This window comes from Chaetodon trifascialis, chromosome 6 (genome assembly GCF_039877785.1).
Source record: "Chaetodon trifascialis isolate fChaTrf1 chromosome 6, fChaTrf1.hap1, whole genome shotgun sequence".
NCBI classification, from domain to species: Eukaryota; Metazoa; Chordata; class Actinopteri; order Chaetodontiformes; family Chaetodontidae; genus Chaetodon; species Chaetodon trifascialis.
Window position 1 is genome coordinate 21,859,928 of NC_092061.1, and position 20,264 is coordinate 21,880,191.

Genomic DNA, 20,264 nt, shown 5'->3' on the forward strand with positions numbered 1-20,264 from the left:
TGAGAAATAAACAGAAACGTCAAACACAGTGATCATTTCCTACAAGTCCTTTTGTGTTGCAATAACCCAAAACTAGTTTAATGCTATGAGTAGTGTAAGAGGTTAGCAATAAGCTGCTGAGCTTCGGTGGCTCTCCTTAATGATACGACATGCTTCAAGGCAGACAAGAGTAATTTAATACATCACCATCTATTTATCCTTTATTTAACAGAGGCAATACCAGTCATTAAGCATTTACATGAAATGTTCTTGTCCTCGTGCCTTAATGTCCTTCCAGTAAACACATCCAGCCGTATAGTCTGTTGTTTTCTTTTGTAATGCAGAAAATACAACTTTGAGAGATTATAAGATGTTTGGTACAGAACTGGACAAAGATGACAACTAAAGTTGGTGAATGGGTAAACTAAGCATGAATTTTATTGATTTAATGAAATTTTTGTTTCAATACCTCCAAAAATAATAAAGAACTAAAGTAAGAAAAATACAACAGACTGAAAGCTGTTAGAGAGTGCACACTGTGCCCTTATCAAATCTGTACGGGTGATTAAATTAATTAACTATTTATTAATAGAAATGCTCTGTATTTTTCAACCCGCATCTATATTCACATCTCCATAACAAACAAGCAAAGTGATTGAAAGGGATCGACAATGTAGTTGTAATCATTTTTATGGTATTAAAAAGGATGTTTTTATTGTATATTATCACCGTGTGTCATTATGTTGGTACGCTGTGTATGTATTGTCCAGGGACCAGCTGGGACACAAAAATTTGCACACTGGTGCTACATGATTTTTGTTTGAATTTTTGTGAATCAGTGAAATGCGTTCTACTGTTGTGCAGTGCACAAGACCAAACTCTTCATATGTGTAAAATAAAGCTTCAACAAAAAAACTTTACTGTCACTGTGTTAGTTTTTATTTACAGCTTGCTTGAAATCATCATTTGGACAAAATACATTTCTGAAATGATCACATCATATTGCTTGAAGCCATCAGCAATATTGAGTCATCACCCAGGCTAAGTGATAGACAACCACAAGATACACGTGACTGTTTTTTTTTTTGTTACAAAATAAATCTTTTTTCATTTTATTTAAGGAAATTCAGCAATTTATGATAACAAGAAAAAAAGGATAAGGATTAAAAACTGAATTCTTGACTCAAGGTCTAACTTTTCCTCAAGTTGTATTGAATTTTTTTTTTTTTTTCATATATCATACAAACAAACAACATGACCTCCTTGGTTTAAGTCATTAGACAATATGAGGTTTGTGTGTTATCTACTCATGCTCAGACATTTAAGGATACCCGTCTAAGTCCTGGTCAGGACTCTAAACACAGAACAGAACAGCTTACGAATGTTAGTGTTTTCTGTACAACAAATCAGGATCCAGAAAGAGTAACACAGCAATCTCGGAACATGTTCGTCATTCCTTTTTGACTTTGCCCCTACAAATCACTCTCCGCCACAGAAACTTTACTGCAGAAATGAAAACAATAAATACCAGCAAAATAACTACAAGCAGAAATGCCACCACATCAATGGAGTGATACTGGATCTTGGACATCTTGTAAGACTCTGTCCTTAGATGCTTTGCTCCTTTGTGCCTCATGACAAACTCAATCCAGAACATGGCACGGTCCAATGGTTTCATGGGCTGATCTCTCTGCAGGTTGGACAGTGTTGTCATCTTCTCCCTGTAGGTCGGTTCATAGAGAACCTCCTTCAGTGCCTCCAGAAAGATGTCTTTGTTCACAGTTGCAATATCCAGAACTTTCGCCACACCTTTTACTTTCATCCTGAAGAAGTTGTCCTGCTGGTCGAACATGAGGGGCAGACCAACCATGGGGACACCATGGTAGATAGCCTCCTGGATTCCATTGGTGCCTCCATGGGCCACAAAAACTCTGGTCTTGGGGTGGCCCAGGAGGTCATTTTGAGGCAGCCAGTCCAAGAGTAATGTGTTGTTGCCAAGGGTGGATGGTCTTTTGCCTGTGTGCCTCCAGATTACCTTTTGAGGAAGTTGGGCAAAAGCAGCGGCAATTTCTTCAGCAATGTCCTCAGGAAGTTTTTCCACCAAGGTTCCCAATGTCATAATGATGACGCCATGTTCACCAGAGCTCTGAACAAAATTCTGTAGCTCTTTAGACAGGGGCTTGGATGGTTTGCACTGAAATCCTGACATGTAGACAATGTTTGGCATTGTCGGTCGTGGGAACTCAAAGGTAAAATCATTCCTCATCAGCCAGATGTCTGCTGACTGAAACAGCTCCATGTAATGTACATCATTTCCAAAGTAATGATGAACAAATGGTTTATAATTTGGGTCTGTGACATACCAAATTTGAAGACGAGTGAAGAAATAGTTGAGAATGTTCTTGATCCTCTGGGGAAACGTCATCTTGTCAGTCAGCTCTGTCCCTGGTAGTGGGACATAGGAGAATGGGGAAGGTGCAATCGCATTATGGCCCTCACCCTGAACAGTCCACCTCACATTTAAGACAAGTGGAAGACCCAGGCGGTGAGCCAGGAGCACCCCACCACCAATTGCAGGGTCCGTCAGAACCAAATCATATTTGGCATCATGGAGACTCTGCATCAGTTTGGTATTCTCAAACATCTCCCCCACCATCTGAAGCACCATCTTATTCATCTGATAGAACTGTTCCACTAGTTCATATTCCAGAGCTATCTGACGCCAAATTGAAGCACCTTCCCGCCGCATGTTCAACATATTGGTTACAAATGACCCAAAGTGTTCCTGATCAAAACCAGCAGAGGAATTTATAGTGATGGACTTGTAGTGTGGGGACACTGGCTTGATGTACCAGCTGTCTGATGGCCGCACCACTGTGATTTCGTGGCCTCTGGAGTGAAGCTCCTCAATAAGGACTTTCATGTTGACCCAGTGGCTTCCATCCAAAGGATACACCAGGACTTTCCCTCCACTTACCAAGGGTGAGGAGCAGAGCAGCACCACAAGTGCCACCAAGGTTGGTCGGCCCATCTCTGAAAGAGATTCTGACAAGGGATGCAAGGATGTTAGATCTGTCAAGGCTTTACAGTTGTTGAGGTCAAGAATATGTACCACCTTAACAAACAATTGAACATAAAGAATGGAAGAATACAGAGAAGGTTTGCCTAATTTCTGATTCTTCATAGGTTCAGAAATATTTGTTCCAACTATGAGCTGTCCTCTCAGATTTGACTGATATTTTGCTGATAGACTGCTTTTGCTGAAGATTTTTTTTCTTAAGTTGTGTTTTTGTCATCTTAGATTCATTCACAGTTTCCAGCCAATGTTGATGGACAGTTAAGCAGAAGTTAGATACACAACAAATTTGACTTGTAAAAAAAGTTTGAAAATCACAAGCTAAGGTGATGATGCTTAAGGAGAAAAGGATACGAAAGAATAATTTGAGCTGAAGATGGGTTCATGTCTTTGCAAAGGAGAGAACTGTAAATGACCATTTTTAAATAACTTCTCAGTCTTTTTTTCCATAGTTTAATTCATGGAGCTATAAGCCAAATGCCTAATGAGTCTTGCCAGTTGGTTTTGGCACGGACACTTTAGTGTACTAAGCAATGTAAAATAGCAACAGTGCTCATGCTTATCGATATTGGTTGTTGTTTGTACTCCACTGAACAGAAACATGTCCCTGCTCTGAGATGAATAAAAACAACTTACTCACAGTTAAGAGCAAAGAGTGAGTGTTTAAAGTTTTAGTTAAGTGCAGCCAAAGAAACCAGATGCACACCACTACAAATCTTTCCAGAGAGGATTTTCATTATTCCTCCAGCAAACTGAGGCATACCGGCCTAAGACTTGCATAATACAGCTCAAAAACAATTTGCTGATTACACAACTACAGGCCGTTGGAATTCGTCCCCTGGGTTTTGTATTCATGTAGAAGTGCTGCTCAGTAATGACAGATGTCGCACTGTGAAGGGGATTGAATAGCAGCTCGTTTTTGTATTTGGTCAAGGGTCAGAGCACATTTCCATATGGAACCATAACTTTCAGTAAAATGTTCAGCTTTAGCTTTGTAAAGTGCTTCATTGTTTGATTTTGTGTCAATTAAAGTACTTTATCTTAGGTTTATTAAAGATAGTACTTATGTAATACATGTATAACTGCTACTATCACTACTACAGCTATTTATGTTGATTATAAATAACTTTTTTTGGAGACCTGAGCCAAGACTACCTGTAATAAATACATTTACATGTTCTCTCTCTGTAAGGAAAGAAAAGAATCTTCCAATCTCTTGTGCCATTTCTGCAAACAGGAAACATGAGACTATTTTGTGAGCAGATAAGCAAATGTTTCCAAAGTAATCACTCAGTCTTCCTGCTTTAATTGCCTAAGATATCCAGGTCTCATTATGTTTCTTGTTGCTTTTGCTCATCCAAACCTCTAAACTTTTCTAAGATTTTCTCTCACTGTTTAGAAGCTGAACTTCAGCAGTACCATAGTTCTGAATGGGTACAGTTTGATGTTGGGTTGCTCAGTGCATTCGTAAAGTCCAGTCCTGTTGTTGAGCTTGTCAGTTGGAAACATCTGGAAGTTGCTATGTGGCTCTGTGAGACTTGGACACCATAGCATCCATCTGAAAGTACTCAGCTGAGCAGTCCATTCATGCAAATATACTTGATAGTATTACAACTACTGGCACCATCCAACATGAACACAAAGACAACTGCACTGAAAAATCAATAAAAAGTCTTTTTTAGTGTTGTCTTAACATACCACCAGCCTGTTTAGCTTTTGAAACTCCTTCACTGGTCTTGATTCTTTGATATCAACACTTACCGAGACAGTGTCAGTCAACAGATTTCACAAGTCAACACAAGCTTGTTGTTGGTGCGTTCAGCCTCCCTCACAGCAGACGGCTGCCTGACTGCCTATCGTCCACAGATGGTCAGAGCAGCTCCGAGGGCGTTGGCATTGAAGTAACATGACTAAAGTTCAGAGTGTGTGTGGTATGCAGCAGCAGAAAGTTTGTTACACAAGGGAGAGCTGAGAGTTGAGTTTCACGTGGCAAACTCCAGGTTTGAACTTAAGCTGCAGTTCTGAGATAAGACTGTGACCTGTGGTTGCAGGTTGATGTGTTCTTACTTTTTGTCCTTTCCGTTAACACTTTCCTTTTTCAGTTTGAATGAATACGATGACTGTTACAGTTTCTTATTCATAGTTTAAAGGATGCTTGATGAAGGTCTGACAGAAACCTTGCATCAATAATTGAATATGAACAGCTCAAAGTGTGCGGATGCTTTTTCTCTTTATTTTTATTATTGAATTTTACCTTCAGCACGTCCACCGAGCCTTTATTTTGGTGAGATGTTCTCTTCATGTATTCATAATTTTACACAAGGATAACAAAAACACAGGAGCAGAAATAATAAACTAAGCTAAAAAGGGAAATAAGAATTCAAGGTGTGGTGACAAATACTAGAACGATAAAAAGAACTTAAAAAGCTGGATTTGATTTTAAAAAGTAACAAAAGAACTATATAACAATGTAAACTGACAAAAAAGGAAAAAAAGCTTCAGAAATCAAATGGAAATGTGGATAGATGGCAGTTAAAGTATTTGCTTTCAACCTTGCACCTACATGCATAGAGTCTTGTTAATCATGACTGTAAAGTCAGTGTCATGCAAGCTGAAGGTCATTGCAGTGCGTAACCAAACAATGTGCTCATGCCAGATACACACGAACTACATAGCCTTGTTCACTGACTTTAAAACGATCAATATGAAGCTGAGGTGAAGGGTTTTGTAAAGAACAGGGACAATCTAAGTAAAAAAAATAAATACAAATTTACTTCAATTTAATTTTCTATACCTATAGTTTTGCTTTTCTAACATCTGTCATTGCTTCACTTGACAACAAAATTAAACATGAACAATGATTCAGCCACACAATCCAAACCCAACTTCTTTGTCCCGTCATCATGCCTTGATATAGAGGAGACTGGTGCCCCTTTCCTCTGTTCTTTTCCTGAATTCATTATTTGAGGAACAACAATATTTTTAAAAATGGGGTCAAAGGAAAGAAAACCAGTTGGAACTAAATTATTGTGAACAAATTGTAAAGTCTGCTGTTGATACACTGATAATGTGATGGGATGTTGCAGGTTTCCATGGAGCAGGTGGAGGTTTGTTCTCAAACTAAACGGTTAATTTCTAATCCCAGTATTTTCAGTAGCTTTGATGCTGAACCCAACTGATGGAACTCAAGGCAGAGTGCAACATTAATCATACAACTTTATCTTCAGTGACACATAAAGACATACAGATGAAGAGGATTGTGAGAATAAAATCAGAAAACTGCACACGCCATCAGTGGCGGATGCAGAACGTGACAGATGGGCGGGCGTGGATTAAGTCTGGGCGGGCCTGATCACCACTTCGCCAAAATTGCTAAAGCTTGATAAAGCACACACTTTATTGCGCACACACACACAGAAGCCACCACACATCAAATATTTGACTAATCACATGCGGCTTGAAAAAAAGTCGAGAAAAACACGAGAACACTGGCTCCAGTCGTTTACTTCAAACCGACACACGACCGACACATCACTACTGTGTTACGCTATAAAGTGTTCAGCACCTACCTAATAGGAGGTTTGGGGCTTAATCCCCGATTATTCTTATTATCATTATTATTATGAATATTAAACCGGGCTGTTAAACATGCAGTTTAAATGGAGCTTGAAGGAAGGAAGAGAAATCGCCTTGTCGTCTTGAACGAAGTGGATGGCTGGAGTGGAGGAAACACATGTGAACGCAGTTTATGCACCTTTACTATTAATGGGGAAAAAAAAAAAAAAAAAAGAGGGGGTTCATGGCACGCACGCCCATGCCTTGAAAAATGAATTCAATCCACGGTGCCCTTCTGTCGGCTGGGAGCCGATGGAGCGATTTGTGCTCCTCTTTACAGCCAATAACAGAGCAACGCCTGGACATGATTCATAACACAGTGCTTTCCATAACCTAACAGCGGATCTGTGAGAAGGTGGCGCTGTGTGGAGAGACACCGCGCGCCGAATTCAACCGGCTTGTGTGGAAGCTGTAGGCAGGGTGCTTACAGAGATCTGTATCTCACTCAAAAAAGCGCGGACGGTCTTGTTTCACACGTTGTATGTGTGTGGCAGCATTTTTTTTATTTGAATTTCTGACTGGGCGGGCAAGCTGTCAATCTGCCCACCCGTAGCTCCGCCCCTGCACGCCATGCACATGTGAAATTCTTCACCGCCGTCCTTCCTCTGCGGCGGACCAGGAACGGTGGGCTGCAAACCGACCGGCGCCCGGGGACCAGTTCCTTTCTGTTGTCATTGGTCAGGTGGTGATCTTCTTGCATGTTTTTAGTGGGGGTACATTTTATGGAGGATACCCCAGGTGAACACGGGGAGAACATGCAAACTCCACACAGAAAGGCCCCTTATTCCTCGAGCAGCAGGCACCGTGTCGTGCATGATATAAATAACAAATTACAAGTTGCATCATTACTGTCATGTCATGACCGAAAAACAAAACAAAACAAAACAAAACAAAACAACAACAACAACAACAACAACAACAACAACAACAACAACAACAACAAACCCATTAGAAAACTATACAAAGTTTATTTTTTTCAGTTTAGTTTTTCCGGTCTGGTCATTTTCTCTAAAAATGCTGAGGCTACTTTACTTAATTGCACCATGGCTCCATATTACACCATTCCCACATTAACAGCACCCTCTGCTGTATGAATGACATTTTCTGTGATGTTCTGTTCTGCTGTGCTTTGTTTCTATGCAAGATTACAGTTAAAAAGAGTACAATGTTCTGTTGAATTATTTGCTAAAAACAAAACAAAACAAAACAAAACAAAACAAAACAAAACAAAACAAAACAAAACAGCTGTTTCCTGCAACATTTTAATTGGATTCTACCATACTGTCCCGACTGGCATGTTTTGCACATATGTTCACTATGATTACATTTGATAAAATCTAAGTATATTTCTAATAAATTACTGCATGTACATCGTTCAAAAAACAACTCGAAATTTTTTGCTGCGCTTAAGGCTTTGATTTCTGGACTGTGATCTTCCAACGTGTACAACACTGCGCCCCTTATTTCTGGGAAATGTAGTCCTTTCTGTCGCTCATTGCGTATTTCTAGACGGCTTCCTCGAAGTAGAAAAACTACAAACTGACCGGTTGTCGCCAAGCCATCCACTCGGTTCCTCTGTCTGCCAAGAGGCAGCTAAAATGTTGGTCATCTTGTGTATGCTGCTTTTATACCATTATAACCCGGTTTGTGGTGTTTTACAGGAACTGTACTGCACATTATTAGACAGCTGTGACTGCGATTTTAAGCCCAATATCAGAGGTAAGATTATGTGTTTCTGGCGTACGCAGATAGCGAACGTAAACTGACGGCTGCTGCTTCTTGTTAACTAGCTAGGCTGGAAAGATGAAGTATTGAAAGCTAGTTTATCTGCCAAACGGTAACTTTCATGTCTTTGATATGCTTGTTCGTGTACAGAAAGAGTTGGTTAACTGGCATTTTGAGTCTCCAGTGTTCACAAAAGGCTAGTTAATACTGTTACCGTAGTAACTGCTCTGCTAGTTAGCCGTTATGCTAGCTAGCAAAACACAGGAAGTCTATACTTCTATTGAACACTGAAGGTACGGTTTCAATCAATCTTTATTTCAGACTCAAAGTAGGTCCATATAAAAATAATACAAGCAAACAACATCAAAAACAAACAAGACAAAAACACACACACCTAAAATACATACAGACATGCTCGCCAGTGTCTCCAGAAACCAGAATAATATCTGGTGCTGTAATATCTGGTTTAAAGAAGCTGGAATAAGTTATTGTTTTTCACGTTGCAAACTGATTGTTATATTCAGTAGTTACTTTTACAATTTTGGTACTTAATCAATTGTAACACAGTCCTGACAAAACAGTCCAGATCCCATCACAGCTCTATTCTTGAGGCTTATACTGACACTTCATTTTTTAATTTGAAGGCTAAAGGGAAACTTAGTCCTGCCATCTAGTACTAGTATTTTGTCAGATTGAGTTTTGGTCCTGTGGCTCCTAGTTCCTGTACCAGTGTGGTTCAGAGGGGCACTGGTGTTGAGGATGGCTAGTAACATTAACATCACATGTGTCTTATTTCCTGACCAGATCTGGAATGGGACCTCTACAAGAATGTTTATGGACAGCATCTGGCTCAAGACATCATTTCAGAGGAGGTGGGGAGGTTCCTTCAGAATAAAAGCCCTGAGCGGCCCCTGGTGCTGTCCTTCCATGGCTCCTCTGGGACTGGAAAGACACTGGTCAGCTCTATGCTGGGAAATCATCTGTATGGCTCAGCGATGAGCAGCCCATATGTCCACCAGTTTGTTCCCACGCTGCACTTCCCTTTACCTGACCAGGTCAAGGAGTACAGGGTAAGTTTGGGATTGTTGTGGAGGGCAATGTTACTCTTAATGTAATCACTTCTGGAGTAATCACAAATAATTACTGTTGTCAGGAGGAGTTGAAGAACTGGGTGCAGGGGAACCTGACGGAGTGTGCTCGCTCCGTCTTCATTTTTGACGAGATGGAGAAGATGCCTCCTGGTCTCATTGACGTCTTGGAGCCCTTCCTGGGTCCCTCCCATGTTGTATTTCGTACCAACTACCGCAAGGCCATCTATGTCTTCATCAGGTACACACACACACACACACACACACACACACACACACACACACACACACACACACACACACACACACACTCATGTTTCCATTACTTTTGGAGACATTACATAGACTTACATGTTTGTCCTGGAGACTTACCCCAACCATAACCTAAACCTAACCTTACCATAACCTTAACCCAAGTCTTCACTCTAAAATTTGATGATTTACATTATGGGGACTTGCGTTATGTCCCCATAAGGACGGCAAGTCCCCGGAAAACTGTTAATTAGCACTGAAAAGATTATTCGAGCTAATCAAGGTAAAATCAATCAACAAATATCCTGATAATTAATAATAATAATTCATTGTTTGAGCAAAAAACACTCACTAGGTACAGCTGCTCAAACACGAGGATTTGCGGCTCTTCTCTTTCCTAGTCGACCAATCAGCCGTCATACTGGGAGACTGGGAGATTTGGGAGATAAAGATGACACTTTTCACTGTTTTCTGACATTTTATGGACTGACCAATCAATCAGATGGAAAAGATGAATCTGCGATGAAAGGCATTGTTTGTTTCCTGCTCTTAATTTAGCTCCCTACAATGTTATTGTGAAACAGATTTATGTCCCCACAATATGAGTAATACATGGCCACACAAAAAAAGGCTGCACCAGTCAGGGAATGCTGCTCAGGGTACAGATAAAAAGATGAAATGCAAAATAGGAAGTACAATTTGAGTAAGAGATCCTTGACAAAAACCTACAGTGAGCCGGCATTTAGCCACTATGGTAAACACCCGTGGAACAGCCTGCCGGAGGGCCTCAGGTCTTCAGAGACCATTGATATTTTTAAGAGAAGGTTAAAGACACACCTTTTTAATCAGACTTTTAACTGACCTTTAAATTCTTCTTACGTTTTATCATTTATCTTATGTTGATGCCTTTTATTTTGGTGTTTTATATTTTGTATTATATACCTATATATTATTTACCCTACTTTATCTACTTTATTAATTAACTTCTCTTCTTTTAACTGTTTAGTTTATTTTCTAATTCTAGTGTTTCCTTGGGGGGGTCGTACACACTGGGAGTTGTGTCTGGTCTGCTGCCGGGGGTGCTGTCCTCGGGTCCCTTTGGCCCGGCTGGTGGGGGGGCTCCCTACCTTGGTGTGGGGGTCCGCCGGTCTGTCAGGGTTGGGGGGGCCCGGGTGCCGGCGCCCCCTGTGCTCACAGTCCATGATGACTCTTTTCGGTGTGGACGGCCCCAAAGGTGGCATTCTCCTCAATCCTCAGTGTCCTGCCATGTCTCATTACTCTTACTACTATTTGTGGTGAGAATGTCTGTGTGTGTGTGTGTGTGTGTGTGTGTGTGTGTGTGTGTGTGTGTGTGTGTGTGTATGTGGTTGAGGGTGTGTGTTAGTACATATGGAGGGTGGAAGGGATGGGTTTTTAATGTTGTTCTGTTTTAGTTATATTGTTTTTAACTCCTGTAAAGCACTTTGTGTTGCATTTCATTGTGTATGAAAGTGCTATATAAATAAAGTTTGATTGATTGATTGATTGAGTTTGAAGGTTTAAGAGAAAACACCGCACAGTCATTTAAAATACTATGAGACAGGATGTCACAGCTCTGGAATCATAGTGACAACCATTTTACCCTCCTTTATTTGCAGAACACAGTAGAATTACACCTTGCATGTTACAAAGTACATGAATGTACAGAGTATCTGATTGGCCACAGAGTCATGTCAGTCTCAACACAGCTTTGGGCATCTCAACAGGGAAAATTGCTCTGCAACTGCTGTTAGGGCCCAACATTTACCAGCCACCATGAAAACAGAGGAAATCCTAAGTGAGTAAACCTCAGAATTGTGAATGATTTTTTTTCATAATTTAATAACATGAAGGGCTACAGAAAGTAGACTTCACTGTGAGTTTAGAATTTATGCTCTCACCACTGGTTGAAACTCAGCTAAAGTTTGTATGAAAGGAAACAAACAGTGAAATTGTCTTCTGACTTCCACCAGGGACTCGCTCCCTGTTTGATCAATTGTGAATATTCATGGTGGAACTTCTCTCTGGGGGACGCAGAAAACAAAACATCCACATCAGAAACAGCAGCATTAGCCAGTTTTCACAGACTCTGACTGTGTTTTGTGTGTTTTCCCCGCAGCACCACAGGAGAGGAGGTGATAAACAAAATGGCACTGGAGAATCGGCAGGCTGGACGGGACAGAGAGGAGATCAAGCTGGCTGACTTGCAGGAAGCCATCGCACAGACAGTGTACAACAGCAACACAAGTAAGTGTTTTTTGTGATTTAACGGTACAATGTTCAGTGATCACTGCATACTGTATATAAACCAAGTGAGTTACACACTGCAGTACAGAACACTGACTATACATGGTGCAGCTGTATATTAGGTCTAGAGCCAGTCTTGTTCGAATTCAGAAATTAACATGCTGATTGAAATGAGCTATGAATAGAATCAGAATCAGCTTTCCTTTATTGATCCCCAAGGGGAAATTGTTTTTGTTGCAGGTGCTCCTTACAAGGATAGAATAATAGAATTAGAATTAAATTAGAAAAGAAAGAAAAGAGAAAGCAAATATAAGAACTAAATTTTTATACTAAGAATACATATAGAAAACAAAATATAGAACAAATATAAAACAAAATATATTATTATATATACTGAGAAAATAAACATAGTATGTACAGTAGGATGTGCAAAATTGAATTGGTCAAATATGTATCAGAACAGGCAGTGAAAAGTCCAAGGGCCATTCAGAGGGAGGAGCTGTGCAGGTTGATGGCCACAGGCAGGAATGATTTCCTGTGGTGTTCAGTCTTGAGTTTTGGTGGTATGAGTCTCTCACTGAACGTACTCCTGTGCCTGGCCAGCACATCATGAAGTGGGTGTGAGACATTGTCCAAGATAAGCCGCAGCTTAGTCAGCATCCTCCTCTCAGAGAGTCACACTCCATCCCCACAATGTCACTGGCCTTGCAGATCAGTTTGTTGAGTCTGTTGGTGTCCGCCCTCCTCAGCCTGCTGCCCCAGCACACAACAGCATAGAGAATAGCACTAGCCACCACAGACTCATAGAAAATCCTGAGCATAGTCCGGCAGATGTTGAGGGACCTTAGTCGCCTCAGAAAATAGAGACGACTATGGCCCTTCCTGTAGAGAGCATCCGTGTTCTTTGCCCAGTCCAGTTTATTGTCAATATGTACCCCCAGGTACTTGTAATCCTCCACAGTGTCCACCCTGACCCCCTGGATGGAAACAGGGGTCACCGGTGCCTTGGCTCTCCTCAGGTCCACTACCAGTTCCTTAGTCTTTGCCACATTTAGTTGCAGATGGTTCTGCTCACACCATGTGACGAAGTTGTCCACAGCAGCCCTGTACTCATCCTCATCGCCCTTACTGATTTATCCAACTATCACAGAGTCATCAGAAAACTTCTGAAGGTGGCAGGTCTCTGTGCAATAGTTGAAGTCCGTGGTGTAGAGAGTGAAGAGGAAGGGAGAGAGAATAGTCCCCTGTGGGGCCCCAGTGTTGCTGACCACTCTGTCTGACACACAGTGTTGCAGGCGCACATACTGTGGTCTGCCAGTCAGGTAGTCCACAATCCAGGACACTAGGGGGGCGTCCACCTGCATAGCTGTCAGTTTGTCACCCAGTAGAGCTGGATGAATGGTGTTGAATGCACTGGAGAAGTGAAAACACATAACCCTCACAGTGCTTGCCGGCTTGTCCAGGTGGGCGTAGACACGGTTGATCAGTGTGTTGCCCAGCACTTAACCAAGCATTCCTTCTACCAATAATATATAATGATAAAGAAAAAATCACTGATTGCTTATATTATGATCACTGTAAAACATAATTATGGTTTAAGAGGTGTTTATCAGGGTGGTGCAGAGAACTTATTTTTAGAGCTCTGTTATTTACATGTCATGCCTCACATTAATTTTCTAATAATAATAATGCAAAATGTCATGCTTTTCTTTTTCTTGTGTGATATAAACTTAATATCTTGGGCCTTTGGTTGGGCCAAATAACAACTTAAAGACATCTTCTTAGTCTTAAAGAAATTGTATTACACAATAAGATATTAAAATATATAATAAGGATAAAAATCTGAAGAAGTCTGTTAGGACAAAGCTCTTAAAAAACTCTTTGTCCGGTGTCTCTGGTGCTTTCTGTGGTTACACCGAAGCAGGCATTTCACAGCCGCCTCAGAACGTCTTCTCGTGGATGTAATCTGTGACTGTCACTGGAAGAGAATAGTGAATAAATTTCCACATTCAGTAATTAGTGTACCATAATATTTTGGAGATGCTCAGACTCTTCAGTACACTGTATGGTGCACAATAATGAGCTAAATGTAGGACACAGAGATGAAACAGCTGCTTGTTGTTGTTCAGTTGATCAAACAAGCTAATTTGCCGGTATATTGCTGTGCAGGCCCAGCTACTGTTACATTACTGTCAGAGGAAGGAAACTGAAGTGAGTTTCTCTCTCCAGGCGGCTTCTTCCACTCCAGCATCATCCAGCAGAAGCTCATCACCCGCTTCGTTCCTTTCCTGCCGCTGAGTCGACGCCATGTGGAGCGCTGTGTCCACTCACAGCTCTGCCAGCGGGGCGTCTGCGCCCGAAGTGACGTGGTAGAGGCAGTAGGGGGCGACATGATCTACACTCCCGTCCAGGGACAGTACTTTTCCTCTACCGGCTGTAAGGCCGTCTCTGCCAAAATCAACCTCTTCCTATGAGTCGAGGGGGCAGCTGTTCATGATATTTAAGGACTGAAAGGAAAACTCCTTCTGAGGTGAGTCAATGAAAACAAACAGGTCTCAGAGTCTGTCTCAGCCAGTTTGTACATCGCGGAGGTCAGAGCAGCATCTCTGGAGGAGGCAGGGATTCAGAATCGAGGACGTCTCCTGCACTTCAAGGCAGTTTTGTGGCGTCATTGTTGAGTTTCTCTGATGGCGTTGCTGCTGGAGCAGTCGGTACATGTCCAACTGTGAACACAGGATGGTTTATTCCCTGTGGAGGATTCAGCGTCTAATCCAGGAGTCATGCCATACTTTATTTCAAACCCAACTCAGCCTTTAATTTTTGAACTCTTAACTTGGTACAGTGTGGCTTCAGATTTCAGCTGCAGTTGTGGAGGTCATGAATTAATTTTAAAGTCTATTTATCCTGTATTTATTTCTTAATACCACCCTCCTTTCACTCACATACAGTCACACTATTCACTGCGGAAAGCTTCCAGTTTGCCCACAGGAAGAGAAGGAGGAAGGAGCTCAATCTCCTTTCCTACTGATGCAAATTTTCTGTTTTGACTTCTTCCAGGTTGAGAGGTTTTTTTTTAATGGTCAAAGTTTCAAAGAGTTTCTGCATGCAGTAGTTGAAAGGGAATTTAAATTTTATTTTGTGTCTGGTACTGTATCTCAACTTTTCAGGAGCTAAGAAAATATGAAATGAATCATAAACTCCCTCAGTAATTGCTTTTTATGACTTCACTTAGCACCTTTTAGCTTTCCTCAAAATAATGAGCATAACAACATTCAATGTGCTGCACCAAAAAAAAAAAGGTGATTGAAAGTGTGACAATGTCTTAAACTGTTTTCCTTCTAGAAGGCTGTGTTGAGATTCAAGTGATGCCGTGGTGCTGTCTAAAGAGTGCCATGTCCATTTTTAAAAAATGAAAATCTGAAACAGAAGATGTGTTTTTTGTGAAAATAGTATCACTTTGCTACCGTCCAATAGGGTTGATGTCACTGTTTTGGAGCACATCATCAGTTCTGCCATCAGGTGGCAGTAAAGGCCTCATTTGGCCACAAGTGGAAGAGGTGAAGCAGAGTTCACCTCCAGCTCAGTGCATCTCAACTCCGATCATCTCATGTGAGTGAGATCTGTAAAAAATCGTATGTTTTTGTTGCTTTAATGTAAAATGTTCTGCCTGTGTGTTTAAACACACTCAAAGTGCACTTTACTTTTATGATGAAGAAAATGGACCCAATGTTTTAATGACATTAAGAACAGTTTGTCTTGCTCTGTCTTTGTGAAGGCAGAGTATGCAATGAGAAATCAGTATTCATCTACAAAAATCAATAGTTTGAACTGTTTCCGACCAGTTAATGACTGGCAATTATATGTTGACTTGAATGATGGCTGTGTGAAGACCTGCTGCAGCAAGTCTCACAATTAAAACGCAATGAAAATCAAGCTTACTTGATTTTACAAGTGCAGTACATGGAGGTGATTTTTCTCATCAGAGCAAAGACACAGGAGCACAGTAACAGACTGAATATTGGGATGGAGATGCGTAATAGAAGTGTGTGTCATGCAGGCCTTCTTGACTCTTCAGCCAGTGTTGTGTCAGGATTGAGATTGATTTCACTCCTTGTACACAAAGATGGTCAGCTCTAAACTTCACCAGACTCCGTGCAAATATCAGTCATTTTTGGCAGGTAGGTTTCACTGCATTCAGAGGCCTGTCGCTGAGTGTGTTATCAGTGGTCATCAAATGGACAAGCTCCCTTTCAAGCCACAAAAATCACTCTCAGAAGCGGCCATTATTTTTAGGGATATTTATGTCTGTTTTTGAAGCTTCTGGCATCTTCCAGTGCTACGTGACCACTAAATTACCAGTTTCAGCCGCTGAAGTGCCTGGATGTTGGTGACTGAAGCTTATTTTAAAGCCAAAGGCAACTTCTAGTAACAAAGTGAAAATAAAAAAAATAGACTACAAAACTGTTGTTCTGTCCTCTTTCAGACCTGTTGAGACAAACGTCTGATAAACACACCACAGTGGCATGCAAGAGTTTGGGCACCCCTGGTCAAAATCTCTATTACTGTGAATAGTAGCATGAGTAGAGGATGGACTGATGTCCAAAATTGATAAAGTTAAGATCCTCCTCAACATTTGAGGCAAGAGTAGAGAATTATTTTGGTACAATTTTGGAGTGAAAACAAAGAAAAGAGCAGCGTGCATGCAAACGTTTGGGCACCTCATGAGATCTGAGCTCTCAGATGACTTTGATCAAGGTCTCTGAGCTTAATTAGAGTGATAGTGCTACAGCTTGTTCACAGTTATCGTTGGGAAAGGTCAGGTGATACATATTTCCCTGTCCCAACAAATAGCACCCTAAGCAGCTGCCTACACTCTGATGATGAATAGAACTTTTTGGATCCAATGAGGAAAGGTATGTTTGGAGAAAAAAGGGTGCAGACTTTCATGAAAACAACACCTCTCCAACTGTTCAGCATGTGGGTGGATGATCATGCTGTGGACTTGTGTTGCAGCCAGTGACACAGGGAACATTTCAGTGGTAAATGAATGCAGAATGGAGTCAATTAAACACCAGCAAATTTCACAGTCTGTAAAAAAAAGATGAAGATGAAGATGAAAAGGGGAAAATGATCCTAAACACACTCACACACATGCTGAAGGTTTTGCAGTGGCCTTCACAGTCCAGACCTAAATATCATTGAAAATCTGATCTGATCTGAATCTGAAACTCTAAAGAGCAGCGCATGCAAGGGAGCCTGAATCTCACAGGAGTGTTACAGACGATGCAGGGTGGCCAAACTGTTTGTGACCCTTTTCCTTTTTGTTATCTAAAAACTGTAAAAGATAGAAATAAAAAAGTAATCTTGCTTAAAATGTTTGATCTTTAACTTCATGCTGTTTGGAAATCAGGTCGTCTTTTACTCACTTAGCTTGTCACAGGAACCTTTTGCATGTCACTGTTTCACACGCTTCTGTCTACGCTGTGGTTGTGATTTTCTTTGCACTCTGATTGAAATCATCATTTGAAAACCACATCATTTTAAAGCAGTCCTTGTCCTATACAGTTTCATCACAGTTTATTTTATCTATAAATATAGTTTTCTGCATATTTTATGACCTCAAAACATTTTTGAGGTCATAAAATAGTCATTTAAAAAGTCATTTAAATAGATTTTGAAACCTGCCGGCTTTGGAATCACTGCTGATCCCAATAATCAGTTCAGTTCAAAAGTTACACAAGATGCAAAACTAGCCTGTACAAGCACTGTACTGTGGTCATAGTTCAACACCCATTTAGCATTAGCAGTTATCAGATTATGTTTTTGTAGCTTCTTTTCATTGGCCTTTAACGCAGAACACTTCAGCTGTGTGTCACCGCTGACGTTAGAAAAGCTATTGATTCACTCAGTGACAACTGTGACTCAGTGCAGTCATATCAGTTTAAAGATCCATTGTTAAAAATTCATTTGTACCTGTGCTGAACACCTGACCGAATCAAGGTGGAGGTTGGCGTGGTGGGTTCGCATCCCCTCACAGACCTCAATGCACAGCACAGCACAGCACAGCACAGCACAGCACAGCACAGCACAGCACAGCACAGACAGTTCAAGATTGTACTCCACAATAGCCTATAAAATGACGTAGTATTACTCAGCCATCATTGCCAAATCATATCGTCCCCAGAAGCAAATGTTCTGAGGACTGCACCTGTCCACAACCTGGGCTTGAACCTCTGCTCTGTAGCATCACTAGTGGCCAAAAACCTCACAGAGGGCCATTAAAGGTGGGGTGAGTCATTCCGGAGAGAGACTCTTGATATTGCCATCTCTTCTTCACAGTGCGATTACATGTTAGTATGTCAGGTTGACCGTCCATCTCGCTCTCCTCATTTCCTCTGCCCTTCCTCTTGAATAAAATTCACCTGTTGCTGATTGGTTAGAACAGCGTTGTGTTTGTCTGAGCCATTTTGTTTCCCATTTACAGAGCTATGTACAAAAAACTGATTTCAGCATACAAACAATAAGATAGTCAACAATCTGTCAGCAGAACAACTCACGCCACCTTTAATTTAAAGGTATAATATGTAACCTGTCTGCTTTAAGACGACTATACCTATGTTACATGTTTTGATGAGTTGTATACTGACAATATCCAAAATGTTTCCTCTCTGTCATTTTATTCAAGCTAAAAGTACGTTTATTTGGTTGTCTGTCAGTGGGGTCGCATCCCCTTTACCTCCTTTAGCTATAACTTCCGAGGAAATGGGAAACGACAGATGATTCGTCAGAGAGTTTTTTTTTATTCACTTGTTCATTTTCATCTGAAATGGTTGTTGCTTATCAATGAAGACAACAACTCCCATGATCCCATGCTACTTCGCAATGTCATCAATCTTCCTTTTATGTTATTGGTTTGATTGAGTGCCCCCTAGTGGCAGAAATTGCAACAGGGGTAATATATGCATCATATTTTAGGTAAAAATGCTGAACAGATTATGTCATCAGTATCCAGCATATCGTTTGGTTGGGCCTGACTGAGCCTTTTATCAAGACTTAACAAGGATAATTATACCTGTAAACTGGTGCAGTACTGATGTTGTTTTTCTCCACCTGTCACTGACAGAGAATAAGTGCACCTGCTGTTTGTCACCAGCTGTCTTAACAGGAAGAAGAGGAGATGTGATCTCTCGTAGCTCCACTATCTGCTTCAGCAGGAAATTAATAGTTTCTCCATCGGAAATGAAGAGATGTCAGAGGTCTTTAGTATTCTGGATATAAATGAAGAACTGAACGTAAGTTGAAAATGCTTCCTAAAAAAACAAACAAACAAAAAAAACCAAGACAAAAAACTGAAGTTGTTTCTCAGTTGGACTGTCATGTAGACATTTAGATATTCTTTTCGTGCAAGATTCAAAATGTATTTGTACATCTAAGGATCCTCTCAGGTCCAAACCCTCAAGCCCTCTGGGCAACCTAACATCAAATATGCAGCTGAAAGGTGCACCCAGGAAGAGAGACCTCAGCAGTGAGGAACGGAAACAGATTTGGTCGCTTATTGTGATGGAACCTGCAGAGCCTGCTAAACAGTTTCAGAACTTATCCAGAAAAAGTGATTTTAATACTTCATGGGAATAAAAGGAAACCTGAAAACGGTCATGGTGGGATTTTTCCAACTTTCCTGCATCTTTGCTCCCTCAACTCCCAAATGTTACTTTGTTGGTTTATGTTATATTACGTTATGTTACACATGAATATATTGTATGTTAAATGCATGCAGTATGTTACTTTGTTACAATAAATGACACCAGATTAAGATAAGATAAAACTTTATAGATCCCACACCGGGGAAACTTAGGTGTTAAGAAAGGAAGAATAAAAAGGAGACATAGAAAAAGAACAAATAGACAATTAAAAAGGATACAATTTCAATTAGTTACTCTCTAGAAAAAGGAAGTGGAGTTTAATTTTTTTTGTTTGGGGGGGAGAGTTTAAGATGCTGACCATGTAAATGCATTGTCCCAGGCCGATGCTCTTTCAGAGACCTGTGCAGCCCATCGTGCCTCCTTTGCTGTGCTATTTAATGAGCTAGAAAAAAAAGCTCCCTTCCACAAAACACTGGTTTGGTCCTTTAAAAGTAAAGTTTGTTTCGCCACATGAAGAAATGGATTGGATTGGCGACAGTAAGTTAGTGCTAGACTTCAGCAGCTACTTTGGCTCAGCTTTTTTTGTCGATGTCCACCAACATTTTGGAAAGACCTCATCCT

General features: G+C 40.8%; 1 protein-coding gene and 1 pseudogene across 1 annotated transcript; one reads left to right on the top strand and one right to left on the bottom strand.

The window, feature by feature from the left end:
- Positions 1–1,416: 1,416 nt before the first annotated feature.
- On the bottom strand, positions 1,417–4,928 carry LOC139332090 (UDP-glucuronosyltransferase 2A2 pseudogene; annotated as a pseudogene).
- Positions 4,929–8,206: 3,278 nt separating this feature from the next.
- tor2a (torsin family 2, member A) lies at positions 8,207–16,436 on the top strand. The gene is made up of 5 exons (XM_070963803.1): positions 8,207–8,389; positions 9,200–9,465; positions 9,549–9,724; positions 11,873–12,000; positions 14,230–16,436. The coding sequence occupies exons 1-5, from the start codon at positions 8,269–8,271 to the stop codon at positions 14,472–14,474; spliced, it is 936 nt and encodes a 311-aa protein (XP_070819904.1). The 5' UTR covers positions 8,207–8,268; the 3' UTR covers positions 14,475–16,436.
- Positions 16,437–20,264: the final 3,828 nt, after the last annotated feature.

What these genes read in the sequence shown, in the direction of transcription:
- tor2a (XM_070963803.1), top strand. Translation starts at nt 8,269, where the DNA reads ATGTTGGTCATCTTGTGTATGCTGCTTTTATACCATTATAACCCGGTT. An exon ending in GCCATCTATGTCTTCATCAG is followed by an intron (nt 9,725 to 11,872) that starts GTACACACACAC and finishes TTTTCCCCGCAG; the next exon opens with CACCACAGGAGAGGAGGTGA. An exon ending in AGTGTACAACAGCAACACAA is followed by an intron (nt 12,001 to 14,229) that starts GTAAGTGTTTTT and finishes TTCTCTCTCCAG; the next exon opens with GCGGCTTCTTCCACTCCAGC.